Source organism: Strix uralensis, chromosome 21, assembly GCF_047716275.1.
Source record: "Strix uralensis isolate ZFMK-TIS-50842 chromosome 21, bStrUra1, whole genome shotgun sequence".
Taxonomy (NCBI): domain Eukaryota; kingdom Metazoa; phylum Chordata; class Aves; order Strigiformes; family Strigidae; genus Strix; species Strix uralensis.
Window position 1 is genome coordinate 1351487 of NC_133992.1, and position 17668 is coordinate 1369154.

Sequence of the window (17668 nt, forward strand, 5' to 3'; positions counted from 1 at the left end):
CGGAGCACCTGGCAGGGATGCTCAATGGCAGGGGATTAACCCTCCCAGCTGTCTGCTGGTGAGCGCAGCTGGAGACAGGCTGCAGGGCAGACACCCTGCAAAGGGAGCTACCTTGGCACCGCTTGTTTGGCCAGGGCAAGACATGGCTCCGGCACATGGTCCCCAGCAGAGCAAAGTCCCCATCCCGAACACCGCTGGGGGCATTTGGGCCAGGTCTCTGTCCCAGTTGGAGCTGCGCACAACACCTCTCGGGAGAGATGGCATCGGCCAAGGGCAGCTCCTGGGTACAAGGCAGGGACCCTACCCTACAGCTTGCTAGGCGCTCAGTAACGCCCAGCTGGAGTTACTGGGGTGTGGGGTGGGGGACAGAGGGCCCCATGCTAATCCACAGCTCTGCATTCACTGATTTGGTGAAGGAATGGAAAACGCACCTGTTGGAGATTTGCTCTAAAAACGGTTTGTCCTACCTGCAGGTTTTTCCTCCACACATTAACGGCCGCAAACGCCAGCTGCATCTGCTTCCTCCGCGCGTCCTTATGCCTTTTGTAAGCTATTTCTATGAATATTAAAAATATCCCGGCAACAATACCTCCAGCCACCAGCATAAACACACCTGAAATAAGCAGGAAAGTTACAGGGGGCAATGGAAATTGCACCATGACACTTCATTTCCTCTGTATCACGCTCAGCAACAGCAGCATCTGCTAACCCGGGGTCCCCCCGGCCCCCCGCCATCCCCCCGCAGTCCTGGAGGGGCCGTGGAGGGAAACCCAGCAGAGCAGGGCAGGCGCTGCAGGTTGGGCACCCGCAGTGATGGGCAGAAGGGTGATGGGGCGCTGGATGTCTGTGCAAGCTCCTGTCAGTCGGGCACAGGGTAGCGGCTGTGCTGTAGCGATGCTGGGGGCAGGCATGGCGCGCTGGGTGCTGCACCGAGCCCCAGGGCAGACCCGTCCCCTGGGGCTCTAGGGTCATTTGCACCAGAAACCCAGCTCTGGTGCTCCCATTTGGCTCATCAGGAAGGACAGCCATGCACAGAGCTCTCTGTGCTGTCCTTGGCCAGCTGCAACCCTTGGGGCTGACATTTGGGGAGTGGTGTCTTGAGGGCATGGAACAAAGTGCCCCCTCTCTCCATGCTTCTGCCCTGGCTTGTGCTGCTGGTGAGGGTGGGGTCTCATTGGACACCCCTCATCCCGCATCACCACATTGGCTGGGTGAAGGACCAGCAGCACTGCATCACTGCAAAGGGAGAGCCCATCTGGGGAAACTCTTTGCAAAAGGGGACCACAAAAAACCCTTCTGTATCAATTATCCTCCTCCTGCCCCCTTCCCACTGCCCAGGACACACTCCTCAGGGCTGGGGGGCTGCCCCTCACCGCCAGCTCCCTCCTGCAGCAGGGTCCTCGCTTGCCTCCACGGCTGCTCTCGCCTCCCCCGAGGTGCTGCTCCCCTCTCTCTGCCTTGGCGACAGCTCTGATTTCACTGTGACAGCCGCAGTTTGGCCAGAGCAGAGGGAGGGGAGCAATGTTCAAAGCAGGACAGCCCCACCGATGAGAAAGCCACCCAGAGAAGGTGGGGGAAGCTTCGTGGAGCTGTTTCGGACAAGGTGGGATGGGAGCCCAACACAGCAGCCTCCCAGCACTAGGAAAGCACAAACCCAGAAGAAGCAGAGCTTTGGCCCGAGAGGAGAGCCCCGGAGAGGAGAATGTCTTGAGCGAAAGCAGGCTACCCAGCGAAGAGGAAGAAAGAGGTTTGCAGAACAAACCTGCCATATTTTCAAAGGTGAGTGTTGCTGGGGCATTGCTACGGGAATCACACTCCTGATACCTCACCCAAGTCTTGTCCAAATCCTCCATGAAGCCGTTCTCATGGGACCTGAAAGCACAAGGAAACAGGACAGAGTAGTCACTGGGGACCAGTCGCAGGCAGCTGGGGCACATGCTCTTTGTGCCTTCGTGTTCTCCATCCTAGGACTCTGCACTTGCCTGCAGCCTACAAGCACACGAACTGACGATGTGTGTGCGTGCACACACACGTGCATGTATGGCTTTTGCATAGAGAGAGCACGTGTGGCCTGTCTGTACTGCATGTGTTTTCAAGCTGCCCTGCACACAGCCAGTGCTGCCACGAGATCATGTGCAGCGGGTGTGAGGAGGCATCCACCACTGCTTGGTGCCACCACCCTGTGTCTGAGAGCCAGATAGCTGGCCAGCTGCTGCCAAAAAGTTATGTCTAAGCTCAGTTCCCAAGGAGAGGGATGGAACTGATGGGTGTAGGCAGTGCTCGGAGAGCGTGCTTGGAGACAGGCTGCAGGTAGTTGACATGAACCACATCCCCGGTGCCCAGCTGCATGGTCCCCCCCCTGCCAGGGCCACTCGGGAGCCTGGGCAATGCTGGACCCCAATCCTGTCTGGTGATCACCAGCACCCTCTAGGTCAGGGCAGGGGAAAACTGCTGCCTGGCAGCTCCCTGCTGTGCACAGCGAGGGCTGGGACTCCCCAGCAACCAGCTTTGGAGGAAACAAACCCTGTCCCTGCAGTGCCTGTTTCTGCCTGAACAGCTAGTGGGGATGGAGGTCGGCACAGAGCACATGTCCCACCGTGGGTTCCCCTGCACCTTCCTCCCACTTGTTCCTGGCACAACCTCACCGGCTTCTTGGGCCACTGTAGCCCTGGGCTTCCCCATCCTCTCCCAGGAGGACACCAAGGGCTCCTGCTGCCTCTCCAGGCTTCTCACATTGTTGTCTCATCTCATCTGTCCCACTGCCACCCATCCCCATGGTAAGACGGGGTCCCATGGCTCCCTATGTTACCTATGTTATGTCCCTATGGGTCCTGCCTGTGTCTTCCACATCCTCTCTCTCAGCCTTTCATCTCTGCATCTTGGGCAGGACCCTGGTGGCTTCTGACCCTGTCTCTCCATAAAATTAATCTCACATGTTCCCCTCCCTCCACTTGCTGCTTCCCAGCTGCCTGTGACTTCATCACCACATTCCTCTGCCTGCAATAAGTATGGCATTTCCAAACATATGAGGAAATCTTTTTTTACCCGTAATACCACATTGACTTGTGGCACCCCACACTGCAGGTTAATGCTGGTATAAAAGCCTTAGTTGGACTCATCAGGGGTCCTGACATATTTCTGTCTGACAGGAATAGCCAGAGTTGAAAGAAAAACCCCCAGAAGATCAAGCCAAGGCAGTGCAATGCTGTTGACCAGGCTGAGCTCACAGGGAGAAGTGGGGAAAAGGCAGCACCCCTGCCTGCTGCTGCAGCCTGCGCCCTGGTCACAAGGACCTGGTGTTGCATGGCCCCAGGGCTGCTCTCTGCCAGCTTTTCCTGTGCTCCTGTGGCCGAGTGTGGCTCCTGCTTCCTCCCTGTGGCCACTGCTGCTCTGCTTTTCCCTCCCACCAGCCCTGTGCTTCTCCCCCAGCCCTGCAAGCCAGAGCTGAGACTGTGGTCACTCAGGCACATCCCCTTCATCAGGAGTGACACAGCAGCCCCCGGAGTCCCTGTCCCTGCAGAGGGTTTGGAGGGTGGGGGTGGCAGTGCCTGGCAGGAGGCTACTTGCGTGCTACCACATGCAGCATTTGGGGCAAGCCCCATGACGACAGCTGTGTACGGACTTGAGGATGGCCAGGGAGACGTTCTGCTTCCATGGACTGTCCTTGCGCATCCCAATCCCAAAGCCGGAACGAAAGAAAAGCTCCCCCGTTGTCACCAGGTCACACTTCTGGGAGGCTTCGAACTCCAGCACCGCAGAGTCCCAGATGAAGGCGTGGAGCTTGCTGGACAGCAAGAGAGAACAGACAGGTAAGGTTGGGCAGCTCAGCTTGTCTGCAGTCACTGTGGGAGCAGCAAGGGTGCTCCCAGACCTAATTTAAGTGCTGATTAGCATCACCCTCCTCTCAGCAGGATCTGTGCTGCTGGGAGGCAAAAGCCTTGGCAAAATTTTGGAGGAAGAGTGTGAGGGGTTTACATGGGATTTGAAGTCACCCAGCCTTGCACAGAAGAAAGTGCAGAGACCAGATATGGGAGGCCATGACCAGGGCAAGGGCTCCAGCTGTGCCTTTCCCCATGCAGACCTTGTGCTCTTCATCCAGAGACCTAGACTAGACCTTCACACTAGAACTAGGAAGATCCCACCCAGCACCAACTGGGCAGGTCCCATCAAGCCATGCTTTGACTGAAGCTCCCTCCAGCTTTGCACCAGCCCTGCTTGCTCCACCAAACTGCAGCTACCCAAAAATCTTCCCAGAATGGCCAGGCAAGGTGCTGGCCCCACTCACTTGTCCCTCACTGCCTGGATGGCTTCGGCAGCGCTCTCATAGTTGTGCTTCTCCATATGCCGGTACATGGTGCTCAGCTCCACCTGCCGTCGGAAGTAGATGTCCACTGAGCTCTGCTTCACTGTGGCGTAGATGAACTTATCAGAGGGGTTGCGCAGCTGAAAGGCAAGGGCAGGGCTCCTATTTCTTCTGTCCTTCATCAACCAAATTGGCTTACCCCAAAGCTGTGTTTCCTAATTTCCCAACTCCTTCAGTGATCTGTTTCCCAAACAAGACCTTGATCTCCTCAGCAGAGCTGAAGATGCCATGGAGCGGTGGATGCCATGGGGCAGTGGATGCTCTGGGACCATGGTGATGGGCCAGGGGATGTTATGGGACAGGGTCACCCTGGCACTGAGGACGCAGGAGGCCTGTGGATGCCATGGGTCTGGAAGTCCCATGGTCAGAGGATGCAGCAGAGTGTGGGATGTTGTGAGTCAGCGCTGCTGTGGGGTACATTCCTGTGTGTCTGGGCTGATAAGCTGTGGCTGTGTCCTTGCCAGAGCAGGAAATGGATTTGAGGCATGCTGGTATCTGCTGAGAGTATTGACTGCACCACAGGGACAATTTCATTAGTTATAACTCATCCATAATGAATTGTTTCCTCGTCGGTTAGTGCAGGCTCTCCAGGAACTGGCAGGCAGTTCGGCTGGGTACTTGCTATTTCTGGACAAGTTCTTTTCCTGCTGAGCCCTCCCTGTGTCTGTCCAGTCCCACCCAGCGCAAGGGCTCAGACCCACCAGCAACAGCCCCAGGCATAGCTACCCAGGGCTTGACCCTCTGGCACAGACCCACAGCCATGTTAAAGCAGGGCTCTGGGTACTACAAGCCACATTAGATGAACCAGGAGATACCCACTGGAGGCATCTCCTGCATCTCTGCCCAGAAGTGGACAGGGAAGGGAAAAGCAAGCAAGGGGTCATTACCCGGGGGTCATTAATGCCCGTAATTCTCTCCTCAGGCCGGTCTAACACCAGGAAGGCTGCCAGGTTGGCAGTGTATGAAGCCACAATGATCATAGCAAAGCCAGCCCACACCATGCCAAGAATACGGGCAGAGAAACTCCGGGGAGCACCTGGAGGGAGAGAGGCAAGATCAGACTAGCATGACAAGGGCTTGACTTGGTCACCAAAGCTGTGTGCATCCCACATGAGACCAATGGCAGCTGCAGATGTGCACCATCTATCTGCTCTGATGGCAGCTGTGTAAGGAGCTTCTGTGCTACTCAAAGCAAGAAAAACCCAGCTCTTTCTAGGGCATGATATGTCTCACCCTGAGTGGTTGTGTAACCCTGGGCAGGAGAAGCAGCCCGAGTAAGACCCATTTCCCATCACTGATGGTGAGGAACGGCAGGATGGTCTGCACAAGTGCTACAAGTGTGCCACCCCCAGAATCACTGAATCTCCTACCAGCCTGCTCCAGGGAAGGCTCAGGGGATGAGATCTCCCAAGGACATCAGCCCTGCCACAGAGGGAGGCAGTGGAAGAGGACATGGGCTTCTCCCCCACCCCAGTGTCCCTATCAGCTCAGGGCTGGGACTGCAGGGCAGTCCCACTGCGTGCTGTGACACACCTTCTCCGATGCCAGAGTTCAGCAGGACTCCCCAGGAGAACCACATGGCTGAGGAGAGGGTCAGGGCATCTTCCTCCTCCTCCTCACTGTTTACTTTGAACCGGCCAAATGGGCTGTAATACAAGACAGAGTTTTTCTCATATCCCTTATCACGGTTCCCAGGGCTCTCCACTGTGCCCTAAGTGTCCTGATACAGCTTGACATCACTCATCCCTAAAGACTGTGCCTGTGCCCCAAACAGCTCTTCACCCTGATCTTCACCCCTCATATCGCACCTTGCTCTTCACCCCTCATATCCCACTGCCTTGCATGTCCCATCTGCTGATCTGCAACCCTGTCTGGCTCACACTGGTACTGGTGCCATCACGCTTCTCTCTGGGCCAGACAGATCACCTGATCCTAGCCAGCTCGCGAGTCTCTCACTGCAACACGGAGGACTCACTGCAGATTAACTGCAAAAGCCTCTGGGCACAGGGATGAGGTGAGGACAAGCTCCCTGTCCTTCAGAGGAGCTGCCTTGGGGCCAAGGAAGGGGACTAACTCAGAGCCCAGGAGCTGACAGTCCCCTTGGTCAGGCACCAGAATGACACCTGGTTTGACAGGCATACTCCCCCATATCCAGGTGCCGGGTACCCCACATATCCATATCTCCCAGTTTATCAGCAGCCAGAGAGGCCAGGGGCCTAGGCCCAGCTCCTGTGAGAGCCTCCCAAAGGGCTGCAGGGCTGTGCCTGAGCAAGACACTGCAGGGATCCAGGGGATGGTTCCCAGGAGCACCTCCCTGTCCCACCCAGACCTTGGGTGACCCAAAGCACACTTACCTGAATCGGTCTAAGAGGTACAACATCACTGCCACCACGTGCACAGACAGCCCCACCAGCAGCCAAAGTGTGCTCTGGAAAGGCTGCATGAATGAGTCCAAGGTGCTGCGAGGGATTTCCTAGCACACAGAAGAGAGGTGAACAGTACTGGCACCCATCATGCCTGCACCTTGCCTGCCTGGCTCGACTCACAAGGGCCCCTGTCCTGCTCTGAGCTCCTCCTGCTCTGTTACACAGGAAGGCTCAGGGTGGTCTGGATGAGCTGTTGGGGGATATGGTGTAGGGGAGAACTTTGTAGAGTAGGGCTGATGGTTGGACTCGATGATCCCAAGGGTCTTTTCCAACCTGAATGATTCTGTGATTCTGTGGCTGAAGCAAGACCCAGCATTAAAAACAGCAGCCTGGAGGCTGCCATCCCACTGCAAAGGCTGGGATTTCCCACGGCTGCCCTGGGGTGGGCAGGGGGGGCAGCAGCTGGGGGGGATGGGCATGGTGCAGGCATGGCAGGTGTCTGCAAGCTGGGGAGCAAAGGGCACCTACCCTGTTCTACAAAACATCCCATCCCAGCCCATACCTTCTTCACAAGGATGGTGAGACCCTGGTACTTGAAAGGCTTGGAGAACTCAATGTACTGTGCCCGCTCATTGTTGATGGTGAGGGGAGCCACAATCATGTCCGCTTGGCCGCTCAGCAGCTCCCCCATCATCCCGTTCCACTCCTTCTTGTTGCTGTTGTTAACCTGCCAGTGAGCCAGTGCAGGATCAGCCCACTGCCCTGGCACCTGAAGCCCACCAGCCAGGACCCACACACACATGGCAGGCACCTTGCACTGCCCTCCCACCCCTGCACCAGAGAAGGGCCTGGGGAGGTTTCAACACATGATACAGGCAAAGAGGTATCACAGGCTGCCCAAACTCACCCGCTCTTGGGTACCAAATTTACCATCAGCCACCAGGTGAACCTCGTAGGTGAAGTTCATCACCCCCGCCAGCCGGATGAGCAGGTCGATGCAGAAGCCGTAGCAGCACAGTGCCACGGTGGGGCGGCCTGCAGGCGGGAGAAAATAGGAGGGATGAGCGGAGGCAACCCTTTGCCAGGGACCCCATGCAGGATCCATGGCTGTCCCCCGTTAGAGCAGCCACCTGCATGGCTCTGGTTTCACATCAGATGTGATCATATTGTTCAGGCAGGGTCCTCGACCACCCTCTCCCACTGCCTCCATCGCCAATGGGTGCTGGCAAGCCGGGGGCAAAGGGGTCTCATTCATTTGCTATGTCCCAGTGAGGTGTGCTGAGATTTGGTGCTACCGACGCACTTCAGGGGACACAGAGGGCTTGGTGCATGCAGGCTGTGCTGGAGGAAGGCTAACATGAACCCATCAGGTTGAACACAGCACAGGACACAACTCGGGGCTGGTGGGGGGGAGTTGTGCACATGAAAGTGTGATGGGCCAAGGGGATGCATTTCAGGTGGATTTGGGCAAGCCTGGCATTGCTAAGCAGCTCACACTCCCCCCCAGGTGCTCATTCCTAATACTGAAACAGGCTTTCCGTAATAAAATGGTTTGAAACTGGTGTTAGTACCAGTGCAGCAGGTGCTGGTGTACTTCAGGGTTCTCACTTCTGCTTGACATCAAGGCAAAGAGAATTGGAACATGTCAGGAGTCAGAAACATGGGATGTATTCCCCCAGAACAGCCCTGGAGCCCACCCAGAAGAGAGACAGTGGGAAAGCCATCTTTTGGGGTCAAAACCCCGAATCCCAGTTCCCAGTTACTGCACAGCACTACTGTGGGGCTGAGCTGACGGGGGGCACTTAGGGGCTGAATGCGCTGTCAGCTTTCTGCTCCTCATCCTCTGGGCCTCCTGTGTGACTCCCTGGGGACCCTTCTTTGGACGGGAGTCTTCATCAGCTGGGAAGGCTGGGGGAGCCACTGCGCTCACCACCAAACTGAGTTACCTGGGATGGTCTCGTTGGGTCCAGTGCAAAAGACCTTTTTCACAGGATCTCCATTGATTGTGAATTCCTCCCTGCATGTCCCATCTGCTTGCGTGGGCTTCACATACACAAAGGGCTCTTGGTGGATTGTCACAATCTGCGAGGCGAAGCATGAACACCCACTTTTCTTAGTTCCCCTCCAGAGTCATGTTCTCCTGGGTGGGGAGCTGGGCTGCCCTCTCCACGCAAGCATGGTTACAATGCTGTGGTGCCCTCCTCAGCTGCCATCTCAACACATGAGACCGCTCAGCCCAGCAGCAGGACCTGGCTTTGGCACGGGGAACATTTGCTTCACCCAAGATGAGGAACAGCCATATGGGCATCCTCCTTTGTGTGGCACTTTCACCTCAGCCTCAAAGACTCTCACACCCATCTCCCTAACAGCAGGATGATGAGAGCCACCACATAGTCAGGATTAGTGCCCTGAATGGTGCTCCAAACACTGTCACACTGCCCCAAGCTAATGCAGATAAATATCTGTTCTGCCCTCTTCTGCCCTGGACCTTTTCAGTAAAGCAGCATCCCAATGCATCTGCACCACCTCTGCAGGAATAAGGGCTCACTGCCCCTGGGAATGTGTGATTTGGACAGTAGGACAATGGAACAGTCATACTGGTGAGACTAGCCTGCCCAGGATCCAGTCACTAAAGTGGCTGCTGGGCTACTCTTAAGTGAATGGGATGAGAAGCAAAGCAAGAGTGGAGGGACCTTCTTCCAATGTCACCTTCAGCTTCTGGCCATCAGCTCTTCAGGGATTTCCCAAGCCCAACATTGCAGTCATCAGCCCACCCACCCTCCACGGGCTTGTTAAATCTCCTCTTGAACCTGTTTCCTTCTGACCTCTGCACTGTCTAGCAGCAGCGGTCTCCAGAACTGAATGATGCCTTGGCCAAAAGAGCCCATACTTGTATTTCCTGCAAACCTGTTCTGGGTGCCCTCTGGCTCCCAAGCCATGAGGAATGGTGAACACTTAACCCTCCATCCCTTTTCTACCGTTCTTTCTCATATCCCCTTTCCAGCTGTCTCTCTCCAAACCACCCTATCTAGTTTGTATCCAGCTGGAAGTTGTGCTCTAGCTCTGAACACCCTCCCGTACCTTCTCTAAGTTGTTCTGCTATATCCTCTCCGAGATGGCAGGTGCCCCGGGTTTGCAAATACTGATGACAGCTGCAGATGCAGCAGTGGAAGTGGGAGGCAGATAAAGCCACAGCCCTGCATGCAGAGAGCTGAAGAGACCTGCCACCCCCTAATGCCATTTGCTGTTACCTTCAGCTTGGTCGACATCTGATAGCCTTGAGGTTTCTCGGTTTCTCCTCCTGGCCAGATAATCTTCCGGTCGTTGGTCAAGACCTGTGATCAATCCCAGAGGAAGGAGATAGATGTGAGGCCATAGGTAGATACCCCAGCGCACACAACCCTCCTACCCAACCTGTCCAGGCCTGTATGTACATGGCTGCCGTTGTAAATCCCAACTTGAACCAGTTTCCGATTCTGCAGGTTCATGATGCTGTAGTTGGCAAATTTCCTGTCCCCATCCTCGTTGAACTCCACCCGTCCAGTGACACCCTCTGAGTACTTGGAGGACATCAACACCCTATGGAAAGAAAGAGAACGAGGCCAACCTAGAAAACTTGCTGTGGCCATAGGGACACCTAAGAAGGCATCAGGCAAATGCTTTCTCTCAGTTGCCTGCCATATGCTCACTACCCTATAGAAGTCCAGTCAAGGCTACCTATGGTCTGTTCATAAACCTGTGGTTATCCCCTCCTGGTGGAAGGGGTCAGTTTCTCGAGTGTTGCACTACTGTATCTGTTGTCATTGCCCCTTATTTTTCACCAGATCAGTCCCATTCCCTTAAGGAATGACCTGTCCCACAGCACCCGAGGACACCTTCCTCTGGAGGTCCCCTGGGAGCTGTGTCCATGCCACTGCTCATGGTGCTTCCATCTGGCACCAGTCCATTACAGCCTGGGTAGGGCCCCAGACATGCACATACACCACCAAGGGGAGAACCAGCCCCCCCAAATCCTCGAAACATGATAGTGAAGACACAGAAGAATTGCCTGAGCCACTTGCAGTGCACCTTAGAGAACAACTTCGAATAGCTCATGCCAAAGATTGTGTCGCTGCAGAGGATGCCAGAAATTTTTCTAAAATAATCTTCAGGCTTTTCAGGTCCCACGTTCAACAGAATACAGATCTACAGAAAGGGCATCCCACAGACACCATGACCATGTCTGCAGAGAACAACCCCCGGCACAAGATCCCACTGCCAAATATAACATCCTGGTGCCAGGTTGCATGCTGCAGAGAGCAGCCCTCCTACACAGGGAGCACTGATGCAAAGGGAATCGCTGCTTTATCAAGACCCAGCCTGCAGAAAAGGCCCTTGCGGCTCCAGCATCTGCAGTGACGCAGCACAAAACCCCACGTGGCACAAAGATTGGGTTCTGGGAAGTGCATGCAGCATCTGCCGATCACACTGCCCACAGCAGCAGGATCCAGCATGCGCATGCTCAGATCTGCTGAGATCCCACCACCCAAAAACACAGCACCAATATTTGCTACAGCAGAGAGCAGCCTGTCCCATGCATGGAGATCTCTTGCCCCGGAGTTCTGCTTGCAGCATGCTGATCCATGCCGCAGTCCTGAAATGTTCAGCAAGAAACATGTCCACAGCACTGAGCTCCAATTTGACAGAAATATCCTCCTACACTGATTTGGCAGAAAATCCCCTTTCTCCTCTCTTCAACCCACAGAATTAAGATCCGGACTGGAAGAGATCATGGTCCTCAGATATTTTCCTCCTAGAGTAGCTCCCTGCCTACACTGGTCCCAGCTGCACAAGCATTGCCTGAATTGGTGACAGGCACCAGGATGATGCCTAAAACAGCCTGGACAAACTGGGGGCCAGTGCCTGAGCCCATGTCCTGGCTAGTTTTCTAGGAGAGATGTAGCCCTCACATCCGAATCATGCAGGAGAGTCCAAGCAGTCCTATGACACATGCCCCAAAGCTTTGATGACAAATAATCTGAACAAAGCTACCATGTTGCCCTCCTGCACCTTTTTCACATGCTCCCACCTTTTCCAGCTCTCCCCCAGCAGGTCCTCTGCTCCCTCCAGCAGGACCCTTTCTCAAATACCTCTTGAAAAGGGGTCCTGTCTTCCAGATGTTGGTGTTGCCCACGCAGCCCCGTGGTGGGTCTGTGATATTCTCCTTCTCAAACAAGTCATGCACAGCCTGGGCCACCACTGCAACAGCGTCACTGATGTGTGCTGACTCATTCTTCCCATTGATGAGCTGCAAACCGATCACGCCTGCCACGAGTAGAGAGGAGGAGGCAGGTCAGCACCCCGGGGCACGCTTGCTGCTCCAATGCTACTCCCATGCACAGGGCCTGGGGACCACCAAGCACATGGTTATGGGCTGAGGATCCCTTGGATGCGGTTGGGGAGTTGCCTGAGCTTCAGGCAGGGGCAGGCAGGAGAAACGGCTGCAGTGGTGCTGGGCTGGCACCATCCTGCCTGCTGGAGGGGGACTGGGGACAGCTACATGGACCGCTGACACCCTGTGCTCCATCCCCATTGCATTGCCCAAGCCTTTCCCCCAGGTGACGGTCATCTGGCAAAGCCCCAGTGAACTGGATTTGGGGCATGGCAGCATGGCCAAGGCTGCTGGACTGCTGTCTCCCCATGTGGGTAAAGGGAGTGGAAAGCAAGGTGTGGGACCCTCCACTTGTTTGGGACCACCATGGCATCGCGTTCCCCCAGCCCAAGGGGTCCCCGGGAGGGCAGGTGCCGCTCGTCCCAGCTCCGAGCAGGCTCCTCTGAGCCTGGCTGACAGCGGGATGCGTGCCTCCGGCGGGTGCCTACCATCAGGGGCGTAACGCAGGGCATTGCCCGATATCTCCCGTTCCCCCACCAGCCACACGTAGCCGGAGCCTGTCATATTGAGCATGGCTGCTGATCTGTACACCGTAGCCGCATCATCCTCACTGCAACGAGAAGAAGGGAACGGCAATGTGGCTTCAGCTGCCGGATGGCCCCTTTTCTCCTGTATCAGATCCCAAGGGGGTGGCAGCGCCAGGGAAAACACATCCCCAGGCACCCCTCCTCTGATAACTGGCTCTCCTGGACAACGGCTATTTCCTTGATGCAATGGGAACCTTTCTCTCAGCTTCATCTAATCCCACAGCACCCAGCACTGCTGAGCATCTACAGATCTTTCCCATTCCTTATCACTCACCATCTATAGGCACAGGGGCAATAAGAGTCCCCTCCTTCACAGGTGGATCAGGATACATCTTGAGTAGCTATTGCTGCTTCTGCAGCTGCTCACACTTTGCAGGACAGCCAGGCATCTCAACCATGCTCATGACTGCAGGCTTCCTGGCCAGCAGCATGCACAACACAGCATCCACCGCCTGCCTGGAACATGAGGCTTTATGTGGGTTTTCTCTCACGCTCCTTGAAAGGACAACAAGCCCCATATCTGCATGGACTCCAGTGCTCAGCAGCATTGCAAAGGGGAGAGTGAGGAAATCAGAGTAGGGAGGGGAAGGGGTGGCTCTGCCTTACCTGGCAGAGAGGATGATGACGCGCGCCTCCAGCTCCTTAGCCTCCAGCAGCAGTGACGTCACGTTTTTGGTTCCAGGGTCAAACTGAAGCACTTTCTCAGCCTGTGATTAGTGTGAGCAAAGCTGGTTAGTGTGGGAGACCCAGGACTGCTTGTGAGAGCCATGCTATCTAGAAAAGGGTCAAGAGAATTCATTAAACTGTACAAAAGTCTGCCAAATAAGGTTGGTTATAGCTACTTTTTTCTTTTTTCTTTTCTTTTCTTTCTTTTCTTTCTTTCCTTCCTTCCTTTCTCTTTTAATGTTTTGGCTTTTTGGTTTTTTTTTTTTTTTTTTTTTTGCACTGTGCATGCAAACTGAAGTCAATCAAGACCCAAAAAGAGGCGTGCATTGTACAGGAAAGAGAAAAAGGCTTTGAAATGCAATTGAAAACTCAAACGAGTGTTGTTTTTCAAAAACATGGGAAATGAAAAAAACATATTGCACAGGGTTAACCTTTGGGAGTAAAAGTGAGCAACTTACACCAAGGAACCGTTTCCTTTGGGGAGGAAAGGGGGTTGGTTCAACTTTTCAAAAAAAAAAAAAAAAACTTGCAAGTTAATTACTGGTTCACATGCATGTTTCAAAAAGAAATCCTTCCAGGGTCAGCTGGCTAGGTTTCCATTCTCAAGTCCAAACCAAACTATCTCAACATAAAAACGTGCTACCAAGAAACATAGTCATGGATCTTTTTTTTTCTTTCTTTTCTTTTCTTTTTTTCTCTTTCTCTTTTTTTTTTCTTTTTTATTTTTCTGGTGGCTGTGGCTATTTTTCATTTGCTAGTTAGGTTGGTGGGCGGCGTGCATTTCCATGCATATATACCTTGGGTCCTCGCTTGTTGTCATAGGAAAGTTGGTCGAGGTTTTCATAGTTCCTTTTTTTACTCTGATGAATAATGTGCACAGAGAAAATATGTAGACACAGAAGAATATTATAAACAGTTGAAAATGACGTGTAGTAAAGCAATCCAACATCCACCTCCTCCTCCACTGTTTGCTAAAGGGTCTCTATAACGCTGGAGCTCGCAAAAACCACTATCAGGAGAGAGTGCCTCAGCTCTCACGGGAGCGTCACGGTGCAAAGCCGTATCGGTTAGAGCAAGCCTGAGTGTCACAGCTGTTGCGATGCAGTTGCATTTCCCTTGTGGGACTGGGGAATTCTTCAGCAAGAAATTTTTATCTTAAACTCAGAAACAATCTACGCATCTCTAAGGGCCTAAGTGATGGGATTTCCATGGAATTACTGTGGAAGTAAAGGACAAAATGTTGTGTACGGAAAGTGCTGGATAAACGCAAACTGTTACAGTTAAGAGTATTAGCATTACTACCGTCACTATTGTCATTACAATCCTGTTCACCCTAAGAAAGTTCACAGCAAGTGAGGTGTCTCAGCTGAACTTCTCACCCCCTGCAAGGAGGGAGCAGCTTTTTGGAGCTCTGTTGCCATCCAAAAGAGAAAGAAAAGCTCTCTATGTCCCGTGTTGGCTCAAAGCGTGGCGATATGAAGCAATGGTGATCATGGGATGACATTGCAGCTTTTACCTGGTGCTTGGGGAGGGCCGAGGGCACCTCTTGGCTCTGTGGCACACAGGTGACCTTGGGAGGTGCAGCTGCTGGAGACCACGGTGCCCATAACCTGACCCTACATTTGGCTAGTGGGATTCACTGCTTGGTGGTCTCCATGCTGCTAGCTTGAGCATCACACCTGAACTGGGGGCAGGTGGCTCAGCATGCACTGATCCTGCAGATAACAGACTGGAGCAGAGAGCCTACTCCATCCCTTGTCTCCTGCCTGAGCCACTTCTTCTGCTTGGCCCCGAAGGAGCCAGGGATATGAACCCTACTTCTGGAGGTTTCCTCTCCTCCAGGCAGCGTGCTGAGGGTCAACAGCCTCTGCTCTCAGGAACCTTGACCCTGCAGCAGCATGCACAGAGCCCCACGGATCTTTCCGGAAGCAGCCCCTGTGGTCAGGCCAATAACATCAACCTGATAGTGCCTGCAAGATAGTGCTTGGCAGGTTTTGGTGGGACATAGTCTAACCTCTTCTTCTTGGCCCCATCCCACCCCAGCTGGGCATCCCTGATCTGTGTGTATGGGGTATGGGACACAGCTCTATTCTGATCTCCAGTTTGCAGCATCTTATGGCAATGGCAACTGATCCTGCCAGGAACCCAACCCTCTGCATCCCCATAATGCAAGGGTTCACGTTCCCAGGTTGTTCCTTAGGCATCCAGGTTTTATCTCTGCATCTTGCTTTCCAAACTAAATGGCTTGCCTCTTCCTGAGCACTCAGAACAGTCTTTGGCAGAACATTTTGCCAGGTGTCCTTTCTGTGCAGCTGTTCAATCTTTCTTTTCTTCTTGGACACAGCCTGACAGGTTTTTCATTGCTCAAAGAAGTTGGGTCCTTGCAAGGAAAAGTATCTGAGGAGGAAAAATCTGCTTGGAGCCCAGTCTGCCTTCATTTCTGATGATGTCCGTAGTGAAGATTTCTGCAATGGCTTCTTGGAGTCTGCCCAGATCACACTGAGACCTGGAGTAACAACTGCCTCCAAGGAGAGCAGAGCTGCAGCAGGACAGCATGAATATTCTCCAGTGATGAGATATTGGCCACTTTTCCTCAACCACTGTCAATTTAGCCAGAAACTTGGTCATCCATCTTGCAGCCTCCAGCCACGAATTGCCGTGTGTGCCTGGGATGTGCTGGCACCTTGAACCAAACTGGTCAGCAAAGTGAAGCAGAGTCTTGGGTGTGGAAAAGCTGGACCTGATGGCACCTGATCACCTCTGCCTTTCCTTGTCACTATCCCTATTGCCAGAACTAGACCAGTAATGTCTCCTCTCTTTCCCATTTTTCCATGTAGTCCTGCAGCCCTTCCCTACCGCTCAGCCTGTGTTTCACACAGGGACCCACAAATTCAAAATTCACCTTCTACCATGTTCTCCAGTACTCACTCAAAAATTTGCCACTTTCATGAATGCCACTGTCCCAGAGAAAGGGAGCCAGCACACCAGGGACCTGCCACCTCTGACTTGGACAGACTGATTTTCACAGCGTCTGGCACTCCCTCCTGTACCCGAGCAGCCTTGGTGCAGTGGTGGCCTGCCCAGATGAATGAGCAGAGCTGTACTGGGATGAAGCAGTAGCTCCAGGCTGAGAGTTACTGCAGAGAGACCTAAGATAAGGCTAGCACATGGGGTGTGCCAGGGCTGGCCAGCCTGGCCCGAGTGCTGGGCTCCAAATGCCTGCTTGAAGTGCAAATCCGCTCAATGGTGCCATAGTGACATCCAGTGCTGGCGCAGACTCCAGGGAACAAGCCATGCTCATATCCAAGAGCTCAGGTTGGCGGGTGGGTCTCTGACCCATAGCAGGTCCCCCAGGTCCTCAGAGGCTGTGATAGAAGCCTTGAAGAGGTTGAGAGCAGGTCTCCTGCCTGATGCCTCCCCAAGGCCCAGGCTGCCCTTGAGGAGGTTGGGGAAGGGTCCAGGGTACCACATGACGGCATGAAGAGAGTCAGCACACCAGTGATTAGAAGAGCAATTAGACAGCAGAAGAGATTGAGGAAGACAGGAAAGCCCCAGCGTGGGTATCTACCACCTTCAAGACCAGTCAGACCAGTCAGTTTGACCAGAACAAGCTCCTCAAAGGAAAAAGAAACAAGATGTGGTGGCACAGCCCAAAGGGAAGACAAGGTGACCTACCATCACAGAGCACATGTCCTAGGCTGGAGGACAGCCAGGGCTTTTGCAGTAGCCCAATGGCTGCCAGGAGACACCAAGACATGTTGTAGATGCAGTGCAAATGTGGAACAGGTCTGAGGACAGACCCTCCCTCCCCATCTTTCAAGCCCCAGATCTCAAAGGCTTTCCTGTAAGATGGGCAGGCTGAAGAAGAAAAACACCCTGTGCCTGGAAGCATTGCATGGAGCAAGCAGGGAGTGGAGGCATGAGAGGGAGTGGCAAAAGGGGGTGCACGGGAACTGCAGGAAAACAGAAAGTGGAAATCAAAAGATGCAAGGAAAGGAACAACAGACTGACAGTGGGAACAACCTTTCCACAGCTCTCCCTGGGTGAGGGACACTGTGCTGGGAAGAGGCTTTGGAAAGAAATATTGGCCCACTGTCACCCAGCGGGAAGCTGCCTTTGGAGGCAGGAGGATCCCACCATGGTTGGTGCCACACCAGTGTCTCACGATGGCCCCGGATGCAGCAAGGATGAAACTTCTTGGAAACCACTGCCAAAAACAAAAGCCTGTTGGTCAGTGTGGCTTGTGCCAGCACACGCCCCTGCACCAGTTGTTCCGCCAGCGGCTTGACGAGAGGTGATGAAGAGCAGTGACAGG

At 54.0% G+C, this 17668-nt stretch overlaps 1 protein-coding gene across 12 annotated transcripts in view; it reads right to left on the bottom strand.

The window, feature by feature from the left end:
* GRIN1 (glutamate ionotropic receptor NMDA type subunit 1) overlaps nt 1-17668 on the bottom strand; it is a 40866-nt gene that overhangs the window by 10022 nt on the left and 13176 nt on the right. For 9 of the 12 annotated variants that reach the window (XR_012631800.1, XR_012631799.1, XR_012631802.1 and 6 more), the window contains exons 4-19: nt 14151-14213; nt 13294-13394; nt 12589-12710; nt 11859-12033; nt 10164-10308; nt 9981-10064; nt 8676-8811; nt 7637-7764; nt 7292-7456; nt 6718-6836; nt 5897-6009; nt 5251-5399; nt 4286-4443; nt 3623-3784; nt 1763-1872; nt 468-613 (exon numbers count right to left, since the gene is read on the bottom strand). Coding sequence is in view for 8 of the 12 variants with exons in the window: in XM_074890948.1 (XP_074747049.1) it covers nt 468-613; nt 1763-1872; nt 3623-3784; nt 4286-4443; nt 5251-5399; nt 5897-6009; nt 6718-6836; nt 7292-7456; nt 7637-7764; nt 8676-8811; nt 9981-10064; nt 10164-10308; nt 11859-12033; nt 12589-12710; nt 13294-13394; nt 14151-14213 (2076 nt within the window). In the remaining 4 variants the exon portion in view is untranslated. The remainder of the gene's footprint in view (nt 1-467; nt 614-1762; nt 1873-3622; nt 3785-4285; nt 4444-5250; nt 5400-5896; nt 6010-6717; nt 6837-7291; nt 7457-7636; nt 7765-8675; nt 8812-9980; nt 10065-10163; nt 10309-11858; nt 12034-12588; nt 12711-13293; nt 13395-14150; nt 14214-17668) is intronic. The other 3 variants (XR_012631801.1, XM_074890941.1, XM_074890947.1) reach the window with 1 other exon arrangement.